The 26,776-nt window shown below is 40.8% G+C and overlaps 2 protein-coding genes and 1 long non-coding RNA gene across 4 annotated transcripts; 2 read left to right on the top strand and 1 right to left on the bottom strand.

Annotated features, from left to right (window-relative positions):
- The first annotated feature begins 2,122 nt into the window (after positions 1–2,122).
- rnf181 (ring finger protein 181) lies at positions 2,123–4,451 on the top strand. The gene is made up of 6 exons (XM_026186467.2): positions 2,123–2,252; positions 2,947–3,048; positions 3,132–3,268; positions 3,400–3,515; positions 3,614–3,688; positions 3,785–4,451. Exons 1-6 carry the CDS (start codon positions 2,224–2,226, stop codon positions 3,842–3,844), a joined length of 519 nt encoding a protein of 172 aa, XP_026042252.1. The 5' UTR covers positions 2,123–2,223; the 3' UTR covers positions 3,845–4,451.
- A 3,915-nt stretch (positions 4,452–8,366) lies between these two features.
- On the bottom strand, positions 8,367–18,267 carry LOC113034225 (transmembrane protein 150A). 2 transcript variants are annotated; one of them, XM_026188624.2, is made up of 8 exons: positions 18,137–18,267; positions 16,019–16,289; positions 15,811–15,858; positions 15,595–15,681; positions 14,740–14,807; positions 13,156–13,283; positions 12,088–12,265; positions 8,367–9,041 (listed from the first exon to the last, which is right to left on the bottom strand). In XM_026188624.2, the coding sequence occupies exons 2-8, from the start codon at positions 16,081–16,083 to the stop codon at positions 8,743–8,745; spliced, it is 873 nt and encodes a 290-aa protein (XP_026044409.1). In that variant the 5' UTR covers positions 16,084–16,289; positions 18,137–18,267; the 3' UTR covers positions 8,367–8,742. The 2 variants fall into 2 exon arrangements, with proteins under 2 accessions (XP_026044409.1, XP_080164864.1); XM_080308738.1 differs by lacking the exon at positions 18,137–18,267 and adding an exon at positions 17,696–17,944.
- Positions 18,268–18,616: 349 nt separating this feature from the next.
- Positions 18,617–19,598, top strand: LOC145432136 (uncharacterized). The gene is made up of 2 exons (XR_013912414.1): positions 18,617–18,682; positions 18,811–19,598. It is a non-coding gene; the product is annotated as an uncharacterized LOC145432136 (long non-coding RNA).
- The last annotated feature ends 7,178 nt before the right edge of the window (positions 19,599–26,776 follow it).

Here is a 26,776-nt window from a genome sequence, read left to right as displayed (position 1 = left end):
AAAACAATGAACATATGGCAGGGAACAGGTGACCTGTTGTTTTTACACAATATAAACTTTTTTTTAACAAATGATCAGGATAAAAGGCCTTTTACGTTCTCTCCTCCCTAGTATAAAGTCAGATAAGGCACATCTTTATATAACTGATAGAGTTGTGTTTTATGGTGAAATGCATCTTTAGTGTCCCTTGACCAGAAACCCCTTTCTAGTATGTCATATTTTAATTAAAGGTGCATACTGTGTTACAAAGCAGTCAAGGGCAAACTGAGCATGGATTAATATTTGACTCAGCAGTCACTGCGGTGTTCACTCTTCATTACATGTGCTGCCAAATCATTCCTTTTGGTTCCTCTGAATTAAAGCGAGTCTAAAAGCAGTTTGTTGGATTTGCCTCGTACAGTAAAGTGAAGCTGCACAGAGATATTGGGTGTACAGTGTTTTTGTGCTACACTACCCTTACTGTTTCTGAGTACATCCTGAGAATTTTTGTTGTTGTTTTTTGTACATGTCCAATGCAGCTACATTGTAAGCATGTACATGTGTTTAATAACCACTCGTTAAAAGAAGGAAAGGGCTGCTTGGAAGGCATAGCGGAGATATTTGGATGTCTTTGCTGATATTACTGTATCGAGAAGCTGATGAATGTTTGTTTTTGAGAGAATGCAAACCGTACACACAATTTGCCTGTGATATTCCGATAACTATGCAACTGTGGATTAACAGCTTTGTATTTCAGCATCAGCATCTATTTCTTAGGCTGTCTGTGCCATTGTATCATGTCTAATAACACTGGCAAATTCAGCAAAAAATACTGAGAGCAGGTCAAGAGTCCGCTGTTCTGTTTTCATGTTATTAGTCTGTGAGTTTGTAAAAATGAGAGCCTGGTGGTCTGCTAGAATAACTGGTAGGACTAGGATGACTTGTCTCCCTCAGCGTCTGAGTAGCATCTACTGTATGACCACCAGGTTGGGGTTCTGTACATGGTTATTCATACACAGCAGACAGATTTGGCTTTTTGTCTTGTTCAGGGAATTCTAGAGCCTTAATTCTTTTTTTTCTCTCACTGTATTTAAGATATCCTGTAACAGTCGTCTTTTCAAAATGACTTTCGTAGAGGTTATTTAACCAAAGCCATACCTTCTTTCAGTTTTTCTTGTCTGTTCACTTTGTTTTTTCTTTTCACTTTGAATGTCAATAGATACAAATAGTGAGATTCCTCTGTTCTAGCCTGATTATGCCAATAAATTCAGTTTTGGTATCAAAATGTCATCCAAGGGTCTAATTTATGCTAAGCTTTTACTTTGTGTGCAGCTGTTACCCTTAAGCTTTGCAATTTCCAATGCTATAATTTTATTCTCAGCTTCTAGAGAAGCTTTGCATGATTCACAGGTAAAAATGACCCTTATTTATTTTGGTACAGTCCCTCAGAGCATCCACTGTCTTACACAAGCTGTTTTAGCTTTCTAGTCCTTCCCTTTAAGCTAGCCATCTTCTGATTGGCTGAATAGTGCAGACAAAAGGTTTAAAGAGAAGATGAGTGTGGCTTTACTAAGGATACCTGCTCTCACTAAAATCATCAAAAACACTCAGAGATTGTTTGTACACGCGACGACTTCATTATGTAAAGTTTAATTCATCACAGTTACATGGATAATATAAAATAAGGAAAATCATCATAGGTCCACTTTAATCAGACATTAGTCCAGCTGTAGAGCACCTCTTTCAGGATGAGGTAAGAGCCCTCTTCTTCTGCTTATCCACTTCAGGGTCACAGCTGGGTGATAGGCAGAGTACATCCTGGAGAGGTCACAGAGCTAATGCATAGATTATTCATGCTCACGTTTACGCCTTCAGCAAATATAAAATCACCAATGGGGATCAAGACACGCAGGAACAGTGGATTCAAACCCACAACCTTCACAGCACCCTGCTGTCCCTACTCACTATGATAAGTTAGCCCTTTTTATTTAAGAAATTCTACAGAGTCTAGGCAGAAGGCCCGTATTATTCATAACCTTCAGATAAGAAAAATGATGAATAAATGATTCGTTTTCGTACAGAAACCCTTTGAAAGTTCAGTGTTTGGGAACGTCTTTCACCGGTTGTGGGCGCTAGTGAGACATTTTGCACGCTTACGTAGACAAACAAAACAGAAGACGAGGAAAACCAAACCTCGACTGTGATTGGACGAGGAGTCACGTGGCTATCTTCGTACCCGGAAAGATGACAAATGTTTCTTTGCAAGATTTCAGGTGAGTCGACCAAATTTATCAGGTTTAGAATAGTTTTAAGACAACAAATTCTTTTTGTATCTTATGATTGTACAAAGCTCGTGTAAGGGTTGGTGTTTACGGTAGTTCCGTGTGGAGGCTATTTGTAATGTGGAAGAGCCTTTGAGCCATTGTTGGTCGTTAACGTCGAAGCGGCTGGCTCACTGTTTACACAGTTCGGCTGGAAAACGCTTTTTGCGATGGTCTCAGTTTTATATTTTGAAGTTTTATTTATATCCTTAATACGTGAACAGAATTTGCTAAAGTTGAGCGCTTTTCTCTTTTGTTTTCACGAAATAAAGCAAGTAGCGCAGGTCGATGGTATCTGCGCTGGCTCGTGTTGTTGTTGTTATCTGCCCCCCTCCCCCTCTATTGTGTTCCCAAGAAAAGCCTGTATTGTAAAACATGACTGGACTATCTTTCAGATCCCCATCACACTCTCTTTGAATGTTTATCCAGAACAAAACTGTTACAAAACAACATCAGTCCCTGCCATCAAGGCAGCACATATATCTGCTTTTGCAGTATGATTGGCATAGCTGTGTTTCTCGTACTTTCCTGCACGGTGCTCACTCACCAATCGCATTCCTCAGCTTTTCACTTTCACTGTCTGTTGTAGAGCCAAGCTCTCGTTCAGCACGTCTCATTCATGCCTGATTTCTTTTGTTGTGAACAGGACGTACTGGGCGGAAATGGCATCCTACTTTGATGAACACAACTGCGAGCCCACCGACCCCGAGGAGCAGTACCGCCAGAATGCTCTCCTTGAGATGGCCAGGTGAGGGCTAGCAAACAGAGAGGCTTTATTCTCATGTGTGCAGTGCTCTGACTGACTGTTGGTGCCTGCGTTGGTGTTTACAGGTATTTGATACAGGGCTTGGACTGGATTGATGCACGCTATGCTGGCATGTCAAGCTGGGACCAGAGGCTTCCTCCTCCGGCTGCCAAAACTGCCGTTCAGACCCTCACTGTGATCGTTATAACTGCTGAACAAGCAGGTAGACAGAACCATGAGAATTAACTGCCCTGACATTTAGGTTGATGATCAGCCCATGATCTATGTAAAATCTACGTAAGCGTGCATATCACCTGAGATTTTGATGTGGCTTTTTGTTTTTCGTTCTCACAGGCAGAGGTCTCAAGTGTCCTGTGTGTCTGCTGGAGTTTGAGGAGCAGCAAACGGCTCGAGAAATGCCTTGCAAACACCTTTTCCACTCAGGATGTATACTGCCATGGTTGGACAAGGTAACGCTCCCGTGTTTGTGCTTCTCTTTGAAATAGAAAACACACGAGCGTGACCTCTTACAAATCCTTTTTGCTTCTTTGTCGTCTTTAAACTTTAGACCAACTCCTGTCCGCTCTGCCGACTTGAATTACCCACCGATAATGCAGACTACGAGCAGTTTAAAAAAGACAAGGTGGGTGTGTTTGAGTGTGTCCTAACGTTTAACCGTACATTTATCGTGGCATTAGCTCTATATTGTTGTTTTTTTATTTATTTTTCTGATCTGCAGGAGAGAAGGAAACAGAGCGAGCATCGGCTGGAGGGCCTGCATGGAGCCATGTACACATGACGCTGCAGTGCTGTTGGGCAAGGTTGTGGCACGTTGACATTTTAGTTTAATGAAAGCTTGAGAAGTGCATAAAGCTGCATTCGCACACCATTTCAAACAGAGTGTAGTTTCACGCTCAAGGATGGGGAAACAGTGTGAAATATTTGGCAAAATATCAGCAAATCCTACATAAATTGTAATAATGAAAAAATGCACCACAGTAAAAAAAACACATCGGGTTATCTGGAATGACTTAATGTCGGGCAATCGGGATGACTGTCGAGGATTAATGTAAACAGGCTCCTGTTCTCCCCACTCTGTTGACGTGGTGTGAATGCAGTGGAAGCAACAAGGTCATTAAACATTTAAAATGCTCTTTTTCTCACTAGCTAGGACCATTATACTTCCACATCCTGTTGCCAGCAGAGCGCTCTCAGACACAGCAGCTGCTTTTTCCTTTCCTTTAAAAAAAACAAACAAAACAACAACTTTGTAGGCTATAAATGGACAAAATCTGTTCGTCTGTATTTGTTCAACGACCATGAAGTTATGATTTGTAATTTATGATTTTAAGATCTGTCTGCTGCTGTTCTTACTTCTTCATAAAAATAAAAATTGAAAAAATTGATTTTATTTTGTTTTTTTTAATCAAAAGCTTAATTTTAAAAGAATCGCCAACAAGCTTAGCGGACGTCAAATTCTGGGTTGCCCATTGTTCACTGATAAATGCCCGCACCTTTCAAACTCCATGTTCGCAGTAGAGAACGGGCTTTTTTGTACATTTGCGGTCTCAGCAGATTTTTCTGTCTGTTCCTCATGCTGAGTAATTTGATCTGTAATTGGGAAGATTTGTGGAGTTCCCCTTCAGCTGGTCCCATGATGTTTTGATTTTAGAAAAAACACTGGCTGTCCTGTAGCCTATCTGGAGCGAATATTAATAACACAATCTGCACAGAATTGGTTTTAATGCTCCTGAATCATATGACAATCTTCAAACTGCGTCCACGTCACAGTGATAATCTGGGAAACATTTAAACAGGCTTTTTCTTTTCTTTTTTAACCAATTATGAAGCTATTTGTGTCAGCTGCTCTGTCCAAAGTTGTTTCTATTTATGCTTGCAAATAAGTAGCTGGCCCTTTTTTAAAAACGTTAGAACGTATAGAACACTAACCATAGTTAGAGTGATGCTGTTATTATCTAACAAGTACGGCGTGCTATGATTAGGAAGCCATGTTGGTCTTTGTTTTAAAGTTTTAAATTGTGAGGTCGGTGTATGTACAAGTATTTCCTGTGAGCCAAAAGCTCAGACTGCTCTAAACACCATCTCAGACAAAAGGATCAGTGAACTCATGGAGTGCTGAGAAGTTCATCAGCTGTCCATATGTCCCTCCACTATTAGCAAGTACACAGTGACGTAATGAGTCTTAGACTGGCGGTCAGACTTTAGTGACATGAGATGAATGTGTCGTGGATATGACGGACTTAAAGCTTCTCTAACTTTTCATTGGTTTGTGCATCCAAGCAATGACAAAACTCTTCACTGTCTTTCTGCACTTTATACATTACAGTAACCTGTGAATTATGATGGATCATGAGCCAGCTGAGCTACTACGTCACTGACGTTCTGGTTTTACTCTTGGCTCGGTATGACAAAGAGAACAGATCTCATTACAGTCATCTCGATCACAGCTATGTGAAGACAGAAGCCCCACCCACCTGCTGTCCGAATATCTGTTTGCGAGGGGCAGCCAATCAGAAGACAGTTGCCTTGATGAAAGGCAATCTAAAACTGCTTGTTTCAGATGGTAAATAAAGCTCGTGTCATTATCTCATGAGTCTTGGCTGTATCAAAGCTCATTATGAGATATATAAGGCTTTGAGCTGTAAATCAAGCAAAGCCACTCTATAAAGGCCATTACACACCAAATGTGTTACAACACGATGCATTTTGTGAGAAATTCATCCTTAGGGAAAAAAAAAAAAAAAAAAAAAAAAATGAGAAGGGAGAGAAATGATTTGAGAGTCAACTGACCAGGAACAGTGTCTGTGTATATTCAGTAACTGTGCACAATTTGGGTTACAAGCTCTTTTGCCAAATGCAAAAAAAAAAAAAAAAAAAAAAAAGCAATAACTGCCACAAATTCATTCAGCATTTGGTGTGAACGGCCGCATTAAAGAACAGGCGAGTCCTAAAAATATTCCACCTGACAGTTTCCACAGTGTGACGCACCCAAGACCAAAAGTGAAATGAAAATAGAAGCTGATTTGTAGAGTTGAACTAATTTTGCCGTTTATATAATGTTGTAGTTTACACATTCACCCAACAAGAGCCCCGGTCTGATCCCAGGAGGAGATCTGAATTCCTTCGGGGTTGTGTCAGGAAGGCCATCCCACACAGAAGAAATATAATCTTCTAAATCAAAGACACAGCAGCTGAAAGTAACGTTGAGGAAACAAAGGGAAATCTGTGCGTTTAAAATAGTCCATGAAAGCCACGTGCTAATAATTTATCATTTTTATTTCATATTTGAATATAAATCTCTGTCAAATGAAAATACCTAAATGATAGACAAAAATCATACATATTTACAGAATTTATAAAAAAAACAAACAATTTGTGTTGACTTGATTTCAGGGATTTGTCAGACTCCGTGATTACCATTCATTTACATACTCTTCAAATTCAAAAGAAAAACAGGACCAGTAAAGTTTTTCTGTGTTGCTAAAGTTCAAGACGTACAGTTCAGGCGGCTTTTTGTAATACAGTGTTCCTACACAAACAACCCAATGATCTGACTGCTTATTGAAGTGCACATTTGGATAGAAAGAAAAGAAAACAAAACAAAAAACAAACTAATGAAATCCACTAATTTAATATTTGGCCTGTGGAAGATGGCATTATGGTATAGATGCTGTAACAGAATAATCCCAACCCCAATGTGAGGACTCAAACAAGCTGCCATTGGGAGTCAAACTGCATGACTCAGTAACAGTATGGCGAAACAGGTTACAGGTGAACACATGAGAAGAAAGAAAAAAAAAAAATAAAAGTACAAGATGTAATGCTAAAACGGAAAAGACACAAAAAAATTAACTCAACCTGGAGTAGATTTTAGTCTTTTTGGCAAGTTTTGCAGGACAAACAGGATTGACAAAACAGACACATGATTGTGCATCCTGTGTAACTGCATCCACTGTGCCGTTACACAGGATGCTGACACTTTTTAGGACAGACACTTGCAGACAGAGTCGCACACTGCCCACTCGCCATCACATTAAATACCTCAAACGCTGCCAGATGGAAAATGTTTCACAACTGTATTCTGTACCAGAAGCTTTCACCTTCTAGTAACATCCAACTGACAAAAAAATAAAATGAAAAATAAAATAAAAAATAAGAGAGGTAGGTGACCTTTTTTAAAAAAAAAAAAAATAATAATAATAATAATATTGCTGGCATCCAGTGTTTCAGACAGTTTAAAATGACTCAACACTATGCAGAGGGCAGAATACTGTGCATCTGTGAAACACACCTCACTCACTCCAACATAAAGAAATGTAACCTAAACAGGCGGCATTAGCCAGCTGCAGTTTGACCAGTGGTGATGTGTGGCAGTCTGGTGTTGAGCTACTACAAAGATAACAACTTAAGAGAAATTGGCAACACAATTTAAAACAAAAACGCATCACATAAAGCACTTTGACACCAGTCTACAGCCTGTATCATATGTACCTCTCCTGTGAATAAATCACACTACCTCGGGCTTCACATCACTTCTTACTGAAACAAAACGCTGGTCTATGAACTCAAATAAGGCTTCCAAGGGTCCAGCTTGGAATCAATGTGCGAACAAGAACCCTCAAACGCCAAAGTCGATTCTTGTTTTATCATAAAATGGGCTTTAAATATCTGTCAGAAGCAAAGAGAGGGTTTGCGTTAAACTCATTATCACATGACTGATGGCAGTTATTGCGTGGACATCGGTGAAATAAAGGGTGACATGAAATGTTAGCATTTCAAAGAAACTGTCAACACATTTATGGAACGACATACAGGAGATGACGATTATCAGCTAAGGGTGATTGATTCATTTCCATGCTGCTGTCACACGAGGGACGCAGGCCCAACATACACATTTACACGTTTTTTTTTTTTTAAATTATTTAAAAACTACCTTCACCATCTGCATTCAAATTATCTGTGCAACCAAACCAAAGGCAGGTGCGATAATTAATTTATGCCTGATTGATTAAAAAAAGCTTGTGCGCTCTCAAACTGTAAAACATAACTATTCATTTCTCAGACATTCAGTGGTTCCTACCTACTACACAAACTCAGAAATCAAACATGAAATGCTCTTCTGTTAAAAGAAAAAGACAGAAAGAAAGAAAAGCGTGCCATGCAGAGAAGCAAAAAGCCGAAGCAGGTCGGCCACGCAAGGTTTTGTGTAGGAGTCTGGGGAGAAGGAGAAAACCATCAAGAGATCAGCTATGCAGAGTAAAAAATAAAATAAAATAAACGTCTTGATGCATCCTCAATCATCCAGGAAAGTAAATCTCCAAAAGTTGATTCTGTTCATCTGGACTTTGCTACGGCCAGATGAACAGAATCAACTTTTGGAGAAAGTAAAATAAAAAATAAAAACTTCTCTCCCAGTCAGGCAACACTCTACCTAATGCAGAAGTGCCCAGATCAACAGCCTCCGAGGAACATTCATGGCTCCAAACTTTCAACAACACTACAGGAAACAACTGCAGCAGGTCACGCCAACAGTGGAGATTTAAAAACAAAAACAGGTTGAGGATATCCAAACGCCTCCTCTTCCTCCACGTGCTGCCTCTGTCAGCTTGGCTTCCTGTGGGAGCCCGTGAAGCACCTCTGCGGTGATGTTTCAGACCTTTCGGCTGGGCTGCACAGCTACAACATGGCTGTGCTCTCTGGGGTACAGTTGAGATGTGTCGATGTGCTGCTTCCCCCAGGGGACTTGAGGCCTTTGGTTGCCCCTCCTAATGTTGAGCCCTGGCCCCTGGAACCCATGATCACCCCTGAGCCGTGGTGGCTCTGCTGCAAGCCTGCCATCATGGTCTCACTGGTGACTGTGCCAAACTCATAGGTGAAGGTCCCGTAGAAAACCAGGATGTCCACCGTGAAGACCCACTCGCAGATGGCTGCGGCGTGCTGCAGGGTAAAGCTCTCGTGAATGAAGAAGATGCCGCCTTGGAGGACAAGTTAAGGATGACAAACGGCTCTTGTAGAGAGAACAGAGCATTTATCCTCACTGAAGCAGACAGAACATTCAAATCTCTACCAAACAGATGGACTTAAAGTATTAAATGATTGGTGTCTTCATTTTTTCTTCACCCACAGTAGGCTTACTTATAATGACCAATGTTCCCTCCAATATTTCATGTATCTGAGTGAACACACAAACTCCCTGAGTGTCCCTTGGACCACTGTGAGCAATAGCACACGTGTGCACTGTGGTCATGCCAGCATCGAATCAAAGTTACATGGTTTATTAAAATAATCAAATTACAGCATTTACACTTATGTTAGACAACGTTATTTAACTGCTTTAGCCCACTTACAATGAAATTAAAAAAAAAAAAAATCTTGTTCATGACCTGTGTAGGATGTTAACACTATTGAAGTAAAAATAACTTTAACTCCAATTTTGAAAACAACTTTTTAAAATTTTTTTAAATAAAACTCTTGACTTGTATTATGAGTATGAGTCTGTGGTCTGGGAGAGAGTCTGTAACTCTGTCTGCAAAATACAGCATATAAAGACCAATGATGGGCAATTAATTATATAGTTACTTCTTCAAAAAAGTAACTGAGTTATGCAAACAAAGTTTTTTGCAGCTGTTTACCTAAAAATGCAGCCAAGGCGTTTTTTAATTAAACATTTCAAACTATTTACAGAACAATCAGCTGTTCTGCATCAAATCTGATGCCACACAAATTATTTGTGCCGCTGCAAAAAATAATTTCTGTCCACTATGAGATAAAGGAGAACAACGGCCTGATACCTGCAGGCCTGACAACAGGAGATGTATCACTGCTGTAACACCTGTAACATTCAGCAGTCGCCTCATTGTTCTGACACACACAACTATTGACTACACTACACACTAACTACACACTAACTACACACTAACTACACCTAAACTTCGCAAATCTCTCACATCTCAAAACACGCCGTCACTCCTAAAACTTCCCCCCTTCCTAAACAACTAAATGCTATGTTGCTATATCGTTTTTTGATTGGTCGACACGGTACATTTTTCCACCAATAGGAAAGGGTGGGGTTTTTTTGGTGTTTTTGCTCACAGGCTTTTGAGTGTTTTCCTTATAAAACGCAGTTTTTACCGTTTCTTCCCACAGTAAATATAAACAACGACAGTATTCAGGAAGAAAAACAAACATTGCATCTATTTTTATCATAACTCTGGTTTTACACAGAGTTAAAAACTGTTATAAAGTCCACACTTTTTCCGTCAATTGTTCCGTCTGTCCTGCTCCAATGGTTGTGCACGTTGTCATTAACGTGGCTTCACTCCACATCAGCCACGCCGCTTTGCTAGCTAAAACACCGGTGTCGGCACATAAGGACGCTGTCATAGCCTGTCAGCCACGTTGATTAGCTGCGTGTATACGAATGTGAATCACATTATTGGCTGGACTATGGGATCAGGTGGCATCTTCTAATCCAGTCGTTCCCATTTTTTTTTTGCCAGGCCCCCCCTTTGTTTTACAAGAAAAATATTCGCCCCCCCCCTCCCAGCGCGCGCACATGCACGTGCAAACACATCCTTTAACCACACACCCATATTTTGCTCCATTGCAGTTTATTTCACATCTCAAACATTTAGTAAACAATTAACTAAATACAAGTAATCTGCAATAAATTACAGGTAGTAAGAAAATAAACTCTTTCACGCTACGTCCGCACCTACACGGGTATTTTGCAAACGCAGCTGTTTCTATGTGTTTGGACCTTTCGTCCACATGTAAACGGCGTTTCGAATCACCGAAAACAGATTTTTTTTTTTAAACTAATTTTTTGCGTTTAGTGTGGACGAGGAATACAGAGTTGGTCAGGCAACGTCAAAGGTATGAGCCTTTTTCACGTTGCGCTGTGCGCCATGTTATTGTTTACATGAGATGAATTGCAGAATGGCAGATAGTCAGATTAACAGTATTTTGTCTCTATCTGCAGGTTTACACGCTTACATACACACATGCAGTTAATGTCCCTCTGTTTACAAAGGCAGAGGCGTCACGGTGTAATTATTTTTCGTGTAGTTGTTTTTTTCCTGTGTAATAATGTTCAACATTGCTATCAATACATTTTTCAAAAAATGCCTCTCTGTGCAAAATGGGTTTAAAAACATAAACAACTGGGATACTGTTTGTCCGTGATTTGGAGAGCCCAGCGCTGCTCCCAATGAAGGGAAAACCTACCGCGGCACTTGTGCAGGTGAAGCCAAAGGGCAGATTTGCTTCACCATATTTTCTAGTCTTTGGCTTTGAATGAAGTTGGTTTGGAAACATATTCAGCGATGCTTCATCTCCTGATTTGCATTTGTGTGGGCGCCCCGTCAAAAACCTGTCCATTATGCTAGCAGTGTCCAAGCGGGTTTTTTTTGTTTTGTTTTTTCCTTTTCATACCGCGCCCCCCCTGCAATGGCTCTGCGCCCCCATACTTTGGGAAGGTCTGTTCTAATCCCATACGGGAGCAGCCGGTCACTTACTGACTAAACAATTCTGTTTTGCAGTGTCAAAGTTTTAATTTTAATTCAGGTTAGATTTTTTTTTTCTGTGCGCAGAGACCGTGCCAGCAGTGCGCACACGTGCAGCTTAGAGGATTGATGAGGACGGAGCTGAACGGTTCTAATTTCTGTTGCCAATCAGCCAATGAGTAGGCAGGTAGGCAGTTTGACATCAAAGGCTATTTTTCTTATTTAGTTCATAGATTGTTCCTGTCCCAGGTGAGGTGGCGAGAAAAGCAGGTTACACCCTGCTCAGGTCACCACGAGGTCCAACTGGAGCAAGAGCATCCATGGAGCACACAAAGGCCTCGTCTAAGTTTGAACCCAGGACGGTCTTACTGTAAGGCACAGAGCCACCATGCCTTTAAATGACAAAATCATCAGTGTGGCTTTAAAGGAACTGAAAAAAAGCTTATAAGAGCTGAAACCACATTCATACGTTTATCTGCATAATAACAAGGATCTCACTCCAGTAAGGAAAGGATACTGAAGACGAGGGAGATCATGGCTCCCAGTGCCAGAGCCACTCGGAAATGAGCCATCCAGTAGTCGAGGGCCGTGACAGCCAGACGGTAGGTCAACACACACTGCAGGCACACAAACAGCAGCCCTGCTGGAAAGGCCACACCCGCTCCCACATAGTGAAGAGATTTGGCATGATCAACCTGTCAGATGGAAACAATGTCAGAAGAGCCGTTTGAACTGTGACATCCACGAGGTCTTCACTTATTGTGATCAGCATCACTATAAAATGAAAATAAAAATAGAATGCAATGATTTGCAAGTCTCATAAGCTCATTTTATTCACAACACTGAAACATCAAATGTTTTTAGAAATTAAGGTCATTTTAAATTTGATGGCAGCAACATGTGAGTAAACACATAGCCGTCTTCTCTGGCTAAAGATGATATAAAATTGACCCTGGTAACAAAAAATGCTCTGTGGTCAGACAAACTGACGACAATCCAGCTTATCAGCAGCACTCAGTTCAAAAGTCTGCATCTAGATTGTATTGAGGCACATCAGTGCCTGTGAAATAAACAGCTTGTACAAACAGAAAGATCCCATCAATACTGAATGATATGTACACTGGTTTTAGAGAAACTTATCCTCCCATTCAGGCGATGGCTTTTGTTTTGTTTATTTTAAAAGAGAAGGCCATGCAAATTTGAGCAGAGACTGTTAAACCATCGACTGCAGCCATTTTTACATGAGAACAGAAGAATGTAGGTGCTGAACTGGCCTGCTTGCAGTCCAGACCCTTCAACTAAAAAACATCCGACGGATCATGAAACAGAAGAAAAATCTATTTCAGACAAGAATGAGAGAATACTGCTGTTCAAGTTCAGCAGCTGCTCTCCTCGGTTCTCAGATATTTACAGACTATCGTGGAAAAACACGAGGGCGCTTTTGCGCGCCACATTCAAATGAGCAAATATGGGTTTTTTCTTAAAAGTGGTACATTTTCTCATTTTAAACATTAGATGGGTTTCTATTGTGAATAAAAACAGGTTTATGATATCTGCCAATCATTATATTCCTTTCTTTACTTACCTGAAAGTTGCCCACCATGACAAGACCAATGGCATTGGTGCAGCCAGACACCAGAGCGCTGGTGTTGACCCAGCATCTGTGGCTGTGTTCGATCACTTGGGCGTAGCGCAAAAAGCACACCATCACAACTGTTGGAAACAAATTTAACAAGTATTAATAATCTATAATCTTTTTGATTTGAAATTGGAACGAAGCGGTCTTAGTATGAAAAGTATGCTTTTGTTTTCCTAATTTTTTAGAATAAACTTGAACGCCTGAGATTTGGACACTCGCTGTTCTGCATCATGAGAAAGGCAGCTGGGAAGTAGCTTCACGCATTCTTCCAAAGGTTAGACTATGTGATTCATGTAACTGCTGCCCTAGACAGGATGCTGGCTTTCAAATACTGACATCTCTGCTTGCATAAGGGTCAATTTTCTCAGCAGGCTTAAAAACCCAGGTTGCAAGTCAGTAAAACAGAGCCCAACATCACAAGCTACCAACAGGAAGGAATTGGAGGGTCTAAAACGGCTTCTGGTCTACTGAGGAATTGCAGAAATGCATTATTTACTAAAAATGCAAGGAAACAAAATAAAACCATGACAGCTGGAATATAAAGGAAAGACATATGAGAAGTAAAGGTGACGTGAATAATGAAGTAGAGCTGCAGGAGAGAAGCAATCAAGCAGCTGTGGGAAAACTGGGACAGAAGTGAGTGGTGATAAAACGAGAGAGGGGGAGGAGAAGGAATGGAGGAAAGCCACAGAAGGTGAATGAAGGGGAAGGGACAGAGGGGGAAGGAAAGCTGTATTCATTATTGATTAGAGAGCACAGGCTATTTCCAGCCCCTGCATAACTCTTGTGGCTAACGTCTGTGCCTGTGGGAAACTGTGGAGAATTAATAAAATATACAGAGTGGACTGTGGAGACAGTGTTGAGATGAAAGGTGTCTACTGCCTAATTTTGTTTAACAAACAGAAGCCAACAGGCTTTTCACTCAAGTGTTGGTAATGAATATAAAGACAGATTAGAGATTTAACCAGTCCACCTTTTATTCCTTATGAAATGACCCCACACCTTTCTTCTGTGTGTCATTTAAGATGCTCTTAAATGTTTTAAGACACTAAAGACTAAAAAAATAAAATAAAAAAAATACACCAAGTCATACTTTGGTAATCAATTACAGAGGGTATCATTCTTGCTAGTCGAATAAGTTTGATGTTCTTACAGATGATTATCTCAGTTTAACATTAAGACTTGAAACAGAAAGTAGCTTAAAATGATTATGTAATCATTACAACAACAAAAAAAGGAAGTGTTAAAATGTCAACTGGTAGTTTTACAGGAAGTAAAACTTGGGTACAGTCGCTTCCTGGTGTCTTCAATTGGTGATACATTGGCTAACACTAGTACATAAACACTAAAACCCTGTCGTTGGGTGTTGCTAAAACTTAACATAACAATAGAACATAAAACATAATGAGGAACAGATTTTCCCCATTGTTTACAGACTACATGTCACACTCAGCCAACTCACTGCAAGCTACATCGACATCTATTCACACTGTAAAGATATGCATGCATACTGCGTTTAGTTAGGCTTACCCATGAAGGCTCCAACATTGCCTATCAGGCTGAACAGACAGCTTTCAGGAGGGTAGGAGCCACATTTACTGTGAAGACAAGATATAGACAGTATTTACAAAGACACACACACACAACAAAAATTACATAAATTATTCTAATTTCTGAAACGCCAAAGATGGCAGCTGTCCTGCCTCTACCCTTAAAGAGCAAATCAACAATGTAATGAACTGAAAAACATGAGTTAATCATGTTGTTGCAGTGTCACATACTGAGATTCAAAACTAAACCGTTCTCAAACCACTCGATATACTAAAAACATGGAAAAGTGTACTTATTGTTTTTTGTTAACTGCATCCATTTGTTCAATGATCTGGTGTGAGAAGGAGGAAACACTGTCTTAAGCAGTTATTTATAAGACTAGCCATGGCCCCTTCCCCATTCATTTAGATAGGATCTTTAAGATAAATGCCCAAATAACTTCCCTGAGGTGATGACAAGATGGCTGCTGAATAGTGAGACTTACTTTAAAAGGACTACGCATGTATTTTACCTGACACTGTTTAACAGTATGCTTCTGCCAAGGGAAGCTTCTCTAATAAATTCAAGTATGACACCAAATGTCGGCTTACACGGCCTGAAACTTAGATGAGAAATCATCTAAACGTACGGACTGCAAAAACTTGTTTGGAGTGATTAGTTTTTACAAGAGCGCTATTGTACTCGCCTGTGGTAAGTGCTGTATTTGCAAATTAAACAAATGCAATTTATGCAAAACGATGACATAATAAGATGATAATTCATGCTTCGAGGCCTTTGCTAACACAAAATAGCTTTTGTACTCTGAAACAAAGACATTAAGTGTAGCAAAGGGACCTGATGAGGGGGATGTCCTGGATGGTGCAGCATGACTTCGGGAAGCCTGGCCGGGGCAGCTCTTCTATGCATGTTACATTGTAAGACCTGTAGGAGTGACACAAAAAGCTCTGTTTATTCCCTGCTCATAGCTATGGAGTTAGCTCTGGTTTATTTTTGTAACCCATTAGATATTTTAGCCCATTTCATCACCTTCATAGAAGAAAAATCACATACCAGTTCTCCACAGGACACACATGGTGATTCATCACAGCCATGGCATACCTGTAGAGTAAAAAACCCACCATAATTTAAAGAAAGAAACAAATCCCCAATGACAAAAGCCCATTTGCTCCGTCCTTTCCCACAAACCCTTCAATTAATCGACCCATCATGTAACACATTTAAATGTGACAGCATACAAGACCCAGGCACTGTGACTCACACTATCCATATTCCTGTGATGGAGAAGGCAGACAAGCTGACAGGTAGTACAATCCAGGCAGTCATTGGGCTGGCAGTGAGCAACCTTTGTCCCAAGCATGGGGTGAGAGGGCGACTTTGGGCTGGAGCGGCAACGGATCAGGTTGGGGGTGGGTGGGGTGTGGGGGCACTAACACACAGGGAGACACACGGGGGAAAGGGGGGCATGAGAGGGCAAAAGGGGGAATGGCACAGCTCTTCTGCTCCACACGTTCCTGCAAACAGCAGCAACCCTAAAGAAGGTGAGGAGTAGAAGGACAATTTTATTAAACAGATGAAGCATTCAGATAGATTTTTTACAGACACATCTTCAGTGTTATATCATCTGGAAAAATCTTGCCTTGGCATGCATATCACAGAAAAAAAAAAGCTCAGTTCCCTCACATGCTCTGTTAATGGTTGCATTTTAAGACATAAATGCAAGCGGCCAACTGTTAAGTACATACACACTGTGCTTGTGTGGCACGAGGGACAAAATAAGCAGTGACTGTGCGTACTCTTATAGTAACTTGAAGGTCCCCAGCATGCTGATAAGAAAGAAAGAAAAAAGACAAAACAAAACAAAGGAGGATGGCCAGCCTATCAAACTCTTTTAGGGACTCTTAGATTCTTGATGAACCTCAGCGCAAAATAAAGTTTACATGCAAGACTGTTCCATTTACAGTAAACAAAACACACATTCAGCAATAAAACCTCACTGCATTCACTAAATATCTTCCGTAAGACTGCCCTATGTCACCATTACCAATGTCCATTTGTAACGGCATCTGTTCCCCACATGACGCAAAAACTGACTGCACCTCTAGAAAAGAAATGAGCAGCAACATGAAGCTGTTAAACTGTCTGGGAAAGGTGTACCCAGGGATAGCTCAGTAGGTAGAGTGGTTGCCCCATGATCGGAAGGTCGGGGGTTCGATTCCCCTTAACAGCTACCCTGAGGTACCCCTGAGCAAGGTACCGTCCCTACACACTGCTCCCCGGGCGCCCAATGGCTGCCCACTGCTTCACTGAGTGAATGGGTTAAATGCAGAGAGCAATTTCCCCACGGGGCTCAATAAAGTACAATAATGTACACACTTTCTTCTTCTTCTTCTTCTTTTGAGAATGTAGACTTGGTCAAGGTCAGCTGTGTGGTGGAGGAAAGCATGCCCCAACACAGATGTGTATCACTTTACACAGGGTACAGTTACAAGTGTGCCCTTAGCTCAGAGGGACTATACAGTGGCATTAGATGGAGTAGAAGCTCTTGTACCCAAAGAAGGGTTGAACCCACAAATGAAGCAGTGTTAAAATTATTGTTCTTTTTCTACTATGTAATGTAACAACAACAACAACAACAACAATAATAATAAAACTTCCCACAGTGACTACACCCTACCATTTGCAATTACAAAACTCTACAACTTAAAAAAATAAATTAAAAAAAATCCCAAATCACTCATTTAGGTTTCCTATCTTTTAGCATTTGCCAAACACAACTTGCCTGTTTGTTTGACGAGACCAATTGGCTTCACAACATACATACTTACTCATACAAGTAATTTTAATTATGAAAAACTACTAAAAGTTAGCATTTATAAATGTAACATCGTAAAATATGCTGTAATGAAGAGGATGACTGGCCTTTTATTATTCTTACCTCGCCTCTACGGAGAAGGACTTTAGCATACTGAACAGAACCGTCTATGTAAAGGAAATGCCCCCCTTACCGCCCGCAGCCACTCACAGCAAATATTCGCCACTGTACTTATAAAAGGCAAAATACAACCGTGACAGTATGTTTTTTGCGAACAGCCAACAACACTAACTTTTCCACTGTCTACTCCGGCCAACCAAAGGCAGTAAGATCCCGGAGCACGGCAGCCTTCTTTGCAAACCGCGGAAATCCAACCGTTAGCCTCGCTAGCTTCAGCCTAGCTAGCTAGTTAGCTCGCACTTTACCAGTTCGTTTGACTTGACACCTGCACGCATCTCGGTTTCCGCTAACCCCAGCGATAAGCTCCGAAACAAGAAAAAATTAAAGACTGAGAACATCTGTGGTAACTGGACAGCTATAGTGCAAAAATTAGTTTACACCTACCTTCCACCTGCTATGCCCACCACAGACCTCAACAACCTTGGTTTCCCTTTAAAAAAACAGCGTTTTCTTAGCAAACGAGGTAATTGCTTAAATAAGTTCCGGTTGGGCGTTTCAAAATAATATATAGTGGCCGTTGCTGTTAGAGTTTCCTTAAGAATAAATAAATTATCAAATAATTTAGTTTATCTTTATAACAATAACTATTTCATTGGTAATAAAATACAGAAGATGCTCTGCACCGCTAAGAAAATAAAAAATATATATATATATAAATCACCACCTCCGTTTAATGCACATCTCCTCAGTTTGCCAATCAAGCCCGGAAGTCACACCTTTGGGGCCAGCCGACAGAAACCTTTTTACATGTAAGCCGATTTTGCATAAAAATATTAATTAGACCTTCAGTCTTCATTTTTTTTGTCTGCATATTGGAAATAAAACACTTTTATTTTCTTACAATCATATAATCTTTTATTCTAGTGTAACTAACTTGACAGAGCTCACAGTGCTGTCAGGCCCCACTGTGCGACCCCGCTGTAGTTTTTGGTGAGGTGGTTAAGTAACAAACGTGATTTGAATGTGTTCAGAAACGTAAGCTGATCAAAATTTATGTGTGCTTTGTTTCTAAAATAATATTGACTCATTGTAGTTTCTTCTTCTTCTCTTTTTCAAAGTTTCTACCACAAGAACTCATCTCTAACAAGTGATGGATTTGGCCATAGGGGAAAAGGGAATACCATAAATGATGAGTTGCCAGCCTGATACAGAACAAGCTGAAACTTAAGCACATAAATGGTGTTCAACCTACATGTCAGGACAGCCCTCCAATAATCAGTCAACAACCCTGGCAATATAAGAGCAGTGTAATTCACTTGTGTGTCTCAGCAGCGAAAGCACACGTGTAATTAATAAGTAGAATTAGCTCTGACAAGCTGTCTCAAGAAGATGGAAGTAGTATTTTGAGGAGCTGATGAATGAAGAAAATTCATCAGAGGACAGATGGAGAAAAATGAGTGAATCAGGAAGTTTCACACATGTCAAGACAAAGCAGTTGGTCCACACGACATATCTGTGGAGATAGTGAGATGCCCAGGAGTGAGGGCAGTGGACTTTTTACCTCAGTCTTGGAGAGTGAGAGGATGCCTGAGGAATGCACAAGTTAACCATTATTTTCCTGTGATTGCATTTGAGTATCACTGATAATCTAATCTATTCCTAATCGGTATCTACTCAGTATTTTTTACTGACGAACACAGAAAAGTGGTGTTACTAATAACATTACTGATGACTTGATTCTGTCACACACAAGCAATCAGATCTCAAAGTCGAAGCGCCATTAATTTGATTATTCTGTTTCCTATTGTGATGTGTTAAATTGTCTCTGAAAATGATGTATTGTTGGGAATCATTGCAATAATTCTTTCAAGGCTTCAAACCAGAAAATAAAAATATCTGAAATATCTCCAAAGCTACTTCATGAATACTAGAGGTAAAATAACCTGTGCACAGCAGAAGCGGGAGAAGCCAGTCATCTAAATGTAAAAAATAAAAATTCTTAGTAAAAAGCAACATTTAGCAGAGCACTCTGCCCCCTTCCCCCATACTACACAATGTAAAACAGATAAATAAATATTTTGATGGGGTTTTGTTGTTGTTCCGTTTTGTTTTCTTTTTTATTTGAGGCAGCAACAAAATCTAACTCTTTTTAACAAACTGGAATATGAACATGTGTACAATTCACACATGCAAGTGAGAAAATAAGATTAGGTTGTTGTACCTCACTGTACCTAAAAAAAAATATTGACACCAAAACTGACACTGCGAAAAAGGTATACCATAAAGTATAATCTGCTGTGGAGTTTGCAGATTGCAAAGTTGTTCACTTTGAAATTATGTAATAACACCTTCAAAGGTCAAACGCCAGCATTTACTGTGGCTGAACAATCTGTGTTTGAATTTAAATAACAAGGAATGTATATGACCGGAGGCTTTAAAAAAGCTACAGGGCAGATTAAAACCTGCATTCTTGCTCTGCTAAACAGCTTTAAAGGGACTAAATATGATCTTGTGGACATTTGTGATTGACAACAAAGCATAGGCTTTGGGGTGTGGGGGGTCATATTAATCCCCAGATTTGCAAGTAAAAAGTTGTTTTGTTTTAGCATCTTGTATCATGAACTGGATCAATAGGGAGATTCAGCTGTAAATGAAAAGTACAAAGAAGTATGACCGATTATGTTTGCTAGCTATGTTTGTCACTATGTTGGACAACTTTAATTTAAATTCTTTCCATTTAAATCCTTTTGGATCTTTATCACATTTATTCTGAAATATTAAATTCTATGACAATCCATCATTTTTAATCACCACATTGTAAGTTAGAAATTTCAGCAATACTGTAAAAGAGGACTCACTACGGCCACACGTGATATTTACAGGAAAGACATTTGGATTTATTCAGCAGACAGTTGCATAAATGGTTTTGTGATAAAATCACTGAAAGATATATATATATATCAGAATCAGAATCAGAATCAGAAAGGGTTTTATTGCCAAATGTTGAGCGGGTTTACAACATTAGGAAATTGCTGCGGTGCTTCAGTGCAAACATACTGTCATAAATTACGCTTAAATAGACATGAAAATAAAAATGAGAATAAGAATTAAAAGTGCTAAGTAGATAGATAGATATATACATGATATATACATGAGTGCAGGTGGTGATCAGTGCCAAACATGGAATGATGCAGTGAACACAGCGTAGGGTCATGTGTTAGTGGTGGGAACAGTCATACGGTTATTGTTCATGTGTCCAACAGCAGAGGGGAAGAAACTGTTCTTATGGCGAGAGGTTCTGGTGCGAATGGACCGGAGCCTCCTGCCTAATAACAGATATGATTCAATGCAGAGAGGTCTGTTAATACATAGTGAGTGAGAAAGGTGACTGGAAAGGAAAAACTCAATGCATCATGGGAATCCCCCGGCAGCCTACGTCTATTGCAGCATAACTAAGGGAGGATTCAGGGTCACCTGGTCCAGCCCTAACTATATGCTTTAGCAAAAAGGAAAGTTTTAAGCCTAATCTTAAAAGTAGAGATAGTGTCTGTCTCCTGAATCCAAACTGGAAGCTGGTTCCACAGAAGAGGGGCCTGAAAACTGAAGGCTCTGCCTCCCATTCTACTTTTAAATACTCTAGGAACAACAAGTAGGCCTGCAGAGCGAGAGCGAAGTGCTCTAATAGGGTGATATGGTACTACAAGGTCATTAAGATAAGATGGGGCCTGATTATTTAAGACCTTGTATGTGAGGAGCAGGATTTTGAATTCAATTCTGGGCGATCGTGGCTCAAGAGTTGGGCGTTCGCCTTGTAATCAGAAGGTTGCCGGTTCGAGCCCCGGCTTGGACAGTCTTGGTCGTTGTGTCCTTGGGCAAGACACTTCACCCGTTGCCTACTGGTGGTGGTCAGAGGGCCCGGTGGCGCCAGTGTCCGGCAGCCTCGCCTCTGTCAGTGCGCCCCAGGGTGGCTGTGGCTACAATGTAGCTGCCATCACCAGTGTGTGAATGGGTGGATGACTGGATATGTAAAGCGCTTTGGGGTCCTTAGGGACTAGTAAAGCGCTATATAAATACAGGCCATTTACCATTTAACAGGAAGCCAATGAAGGGAAGCCAAAACAGGAGAAATCTGCTCTCTCTTTCTAGTCCCTGTCAGGACTCTTGCTGCAGCATTTTGGATTAGCTGAAGTCTTTTCAGTGCGTTTTTTGGACTTCCTGATAATAATGAATTACAGTAGTCCAGCCTGGAAGTAATAAATGCATGAACTAGTTTTTCAGCGTCACTCTGAGACAGGATATTTCTAATTTTAGAGATGTTGCGCAAATGGAAGAACGCAGTCTTACATATTTGTTTAATATGTGCATTGAAGGACATGTCCGGGTCAAAAATGACTCCAAGGTTCCTCACAGCGTTACTGGAGGCCAAGGTAATGCCATCCAGAGTAAGAATCTGGTTAGATACTGTTAGGTATTTTAGTACCATGGTAGCATTTACTGGATATTGTTTTATAGTGACATTATGCAGGAAAACTCTGTCATTCAATAAGGCCCCTTTGTTTTAGTTATTTTTCTCTTTGACCCAAGAATTGATGTGTGAGAATCACAGGCTGGTACAAGGTTGAAATACCACAGAGATCACTCCCTCAGCTACATTAGTTTCTTAATCTTTTAGACGCCTGTTGAAGGCCAAATGGTTTGTTTCAGATTTCACTAATGAAAGAACTCTTTGTTTTGTGCCTTGAAAATATGTCGCTGAGATAATCACAATTGTAGCTGAACTAATAAACTACACAAAGGATGCTTCTTCACCCAAGGGCAGGAAGACGCTCCCTTATCTTGGTCTGTACTGGTTTAAACTGATAATCTGCTGTCTCATGAATTTTACCCTCTATATAAACTGTTGTACTTGTGAATAAAGTTGAGTCAATTTGGGAAGACAATCTGAAGCAGTCTCTGTTTTCTTGTTCTCCCAAGCTGCTCCCGAGCTCGTACTAACACGCTGAATGGCATGCTTGAATATTGCTTGAGAATATATTTGACTGTGTTACAGACTAAGGGACATTCTCTGCTGATAGGTGAAGGTACATTCTCTGCTGATAGACGTCCACGCCTCGAAGGAAGTCGATCCACGGATTAGGCCTTGGAAACCGTTTCCTTCAGATACCATATTTCTAAGATTTTCAGGGCCGAGTACAATAACCTCAGTTTTATCTGAATTAAGAAGCAGAAAGTTAGCGGCCATCCAGGTCTTTATGTCTTTAAGACATTCCTGCAGTTTAACTCATTGGTGTGTGTTATCTGGCTTCATGGACAGATAGAGCTGGGTGTCATCAGCATAGCAGTGAAAATGTATGCTATGTCTTCTAATGATGCTGCCTAAGGGAAGCATGTATAATGTAAACAGAATTGGTCCTAGCACTGAACCCTGTGGAACTCCATAATTAACCTCAGTGTGTGAAGAGGACTCTCCATTTACATGCACAAACTGGAGTCTATTAGATAGATATGATACAAACCACTGCAGTGCAGTACCTGTAATACCTACAGCATGTTCTAATCGCTCTAATAGGATATTATGGTTGACAGTATCGAACGCTGCACTGAGGTCTAGCAGGACAAGCACAGAGATGAGTCCACTGTCAGAGGCCATAAGAAGATCATTTGTAACCTTCACTAAAGCTGTTTCTGTGCTGTGATGAGCTCTGAAACCTGACTGAAACTCTTCAAATAAACCATTCCTCTGCAGATGATCTGTTAGCTGTTTGACAACTACTCTTTCAAGGATTTTTGATATGAAAGGAAGGTTGGAGATTGGCCTATAATTAGCTAAGACTGCTGGGTCTAGAGATGGCTTTTTGAGTAAAGGTTTAACTACAGCCAGCTTGAAGGCCTGTGGTACATAGCTGATTATTAGAGATAGGTTGATCATATTTAAGATTGAAGAATTAATTAATGGCAGGACTTCTTTGAGCAGTTTTGTAGGAATGGGGTCTAAAAGACACGTTGATGGTTTGGAGGAAGTAATTATTGAAGTTAACTGGGGGTGATGGGGGTGTCAGTCAGGATGATGGGGGGGAGTGGAGCTGTGTGCTTCCTGAAGTCCACAATAATCTCCACTGTCTTCTGGGCATTCAGCACCAGGTTGTTGTGGCTGCACCAGGACACCAGACGTTCAACCTCCCTCCTGTAGGCAGACTCATCCCCGTCCGAGATGAGTCCAATAACGGTGGTGTCATCTGCAAACTTGATTATCTTGACAGACTGGTGGGTGGAGGTGCAGCAGTTAGTATACAGGGAGAAGAGCAGAGGAGAAAGAACACAACCCTGAGGGGAGCCGGTGCTGATGGTCCGGGAGTGACTCGGTCTGTAGGTAGGTAATGTTTGTCACCATGTCAGAGTAAAGGTCATAGTAAAAATTAACCACATTATTTCCTCCTTAAAAGGCAAGAGCTGCCTCTCATTTCTTTATGTTTTGCTGGGAAAATGAGAAAGAGGTGCAGGGATTTATTGAAACATGCAAACACACATCAAAATACAGCAGATAAGACAAAAACAGTTTGTGGAATTCTAGCAAGCTTGAAAGTCAATAATTGGCATGGCCACCTTTATTCTTCAACACAGCCTGAACTCTCCTGTGAAAGCTTTCTTATAGTTTCTTTAAGTACTCTTTAGGGCTAGTTCTCCAGGCTTCTTAAAGGATATTAGAAATGTTTTTCCTTGGATGTTGGTTGCCTTTTGTTCTCTTCTTTCTCAAGATGATCCTATCACAATGATCTCAGTCTCAAATCACGGCAGAGCTGTGTTTTACAGATTCCTGTTGACACTCACCGTTGTACCTCTCTGCTGAACTGCACTGTACATACTGACAACAATTTGCACCAAGGACATGACTTTCAGATAATGTTAATCAATGCTCAACAAATTATGTGCTATTGCAACAATTTAAAATGAGTTTTCTGTTGAGTTGTCTCGTATGTGTAGACACATTATTGGTTTATCCCTCGAATTGGGTGCCTTTCATATACTTAAGCACACAGCCCCACTCCCCCCATCATCCTGACTGACACCCCCATCACCTCTGTGGACTCATTCCGCTTCCTGGGTACCACCATCACCCAGGACCTGAAGTGGGAGCCCACCATCACCTCCGTCATTAAGAAAGCCCAGCAGAGGATGTACTTCCTGAGGCAGCTGAAGAAATTCAACCTGCCAACACGGACGATGATGCAATTCTACACTGCAATCATCGAGTCTATCCTCACCTCCTCCATCACCGTGTGGTACGCTGGAGCCACTATCAGGGACAAACAGAGACTGCAGCGTGTTGTGCGCTCTGCTGAGAAGGTGATTGGCTGCAGACTCCCATCTCTGCAGGACCTGTACACCTCCAGGACATTGCGGCGTGCAGCTCGGATCTCAGCTGACCCTTCTCACCCTGGACACAGTCTGTTTGACCTGCTCCCCTCAGGCAGGAGGCTCCGGTCCATTCGCACCAGAACCTCTCGCCATAAGAACAGTTTCTTCCCCTCTGCTGTTGGACTCATGAACAATAACCGTATGACTGTTCCCACCACTAACACATGACCCTACGCTGTGTTCACTGCATCATTCCATGTTTGGCACTGATCACCACCTGCACTCGTGTAAATGGTAAATGGCCTGTATTTATATAGCGCTTTACTAGTCCCTAAGGACCCCAAAGCGCTTTACATATCCAGTCATCCACCCATTCACACACATATTCACACACTGGTGATGGCAAGCTACATTGTAGCCACAGCCACCCTGGGGCGCACTGACAGAGGCGAGGCTGCCGGACACTGGCGCCACCGGGCCCTCTGACCACCACCAGTAGGCAACGGGTGAAGTGTCTTGCCCAAGGACACAACGACCGAGACTGTCCGAGCCGGGGCTCGAACCGGCAACCTTCTGATTACAAGGCGAACTCCCAACTCTTGAGCCCCTCGTGTATATACCTATCTACTTAGCACTTTTAATTCTTATTCTTATTTTTATTTTCATGTCTATTTAAGCGTAATTTATGACAGTATGTTTGCACTGAAGCACCGCAGCAATTTCCTAATGTTGTAAACCTGCTCAACATTTGGCAATAAAACCAATTCTGATTCTGATTCTGATTCTTAAATGATTCACAGATGTGAAGTGGCTTAACAAACAACAAAAAACATTGTTCTGAAAATGTATCATATGGAAAATGTTCTTTTCCTTTCTCTTCCACTTGATGTGACCCTACAGTTTGCATCGTCATCCCAGTTTACCCCTTGTTCTAATGACACATTATACTAATAAGGCTATCTTAAGTCTGAAAGTGGTATTTAAGTGTCACTTATTTAATGACTTCAGTCCTTAATTGATTTAACCCTCATGTGGTGGCTGGCAGCAGGAAGGTAAATAAAGGGTTGACATACTTTATGGCTCTTGTAATAAGCCAATAGTCTTGCAGAATGCCGTCATTGGTCAGCAGGACAATAATCTGATATCCAATAAGAGGATTCAATGGCAATCAAAGTCATGTTGGAGACACTTGTTTCTTCTGAGTAGAAATTTTCAGCCTGCTATTTGCTTATGTGAATGTGTCACAGCGTTGCTGCTGATGCTTGTCTGCTGCTTTAACATTAAAACCACATGTTTTAATGTTAAGGGCATGCAACCTTGATTCACTTCACTTCTGAGGAACGCCCCCACCCCCTCCCAGTCAGGAAGTAGGCTAATGCTTAAAACCTTTATCCTCTTTTATGTATGCACTAGCCTTCCTTTGTTTCCCTTTGCTATAGGAAACCAATACAAAAACATCTCACAAATAATTTGAAGTGAACTTTTAACAACACTTCTACTAGAAATCTACAGTTTTTCCTGTATTAAAGTAGTGTAGTTTTATTCAGACAGCATGCAAGTAACAAAGGTATACAGTAGTATTTCCCACACATAGCCTTCAGGTATAACTTCTTGAGTAAGGGATTTCAAAACACATTTTATATAAAACGAGATGTATTCTTATTGGTCATCTGTTCAGATATTCTACACAGCCAACATCATGTCACCAGGCAGCTCAGTAGAGGATAA

Source organism: Astatotilapia calliptera, chromosome 12 (genome assembly GCF_964374335.1).
Source record: "Astatotilapia calliptera chromosome 12, fAstCal68.1, whole genome shotgun sequence".
Classification (NCBI taxonomy): Eukaryota; Metazoa; Chordata; class Actinopteri; order Cichliformes; family Cichlidae; genus Astatotilapia; species Astatotilapia calliptera.
The sequence above is the reverse complement of the archived record's forward strand: the minus strand, read 5'-3'. Positions and strand labels throughout refer to the sequence as shown.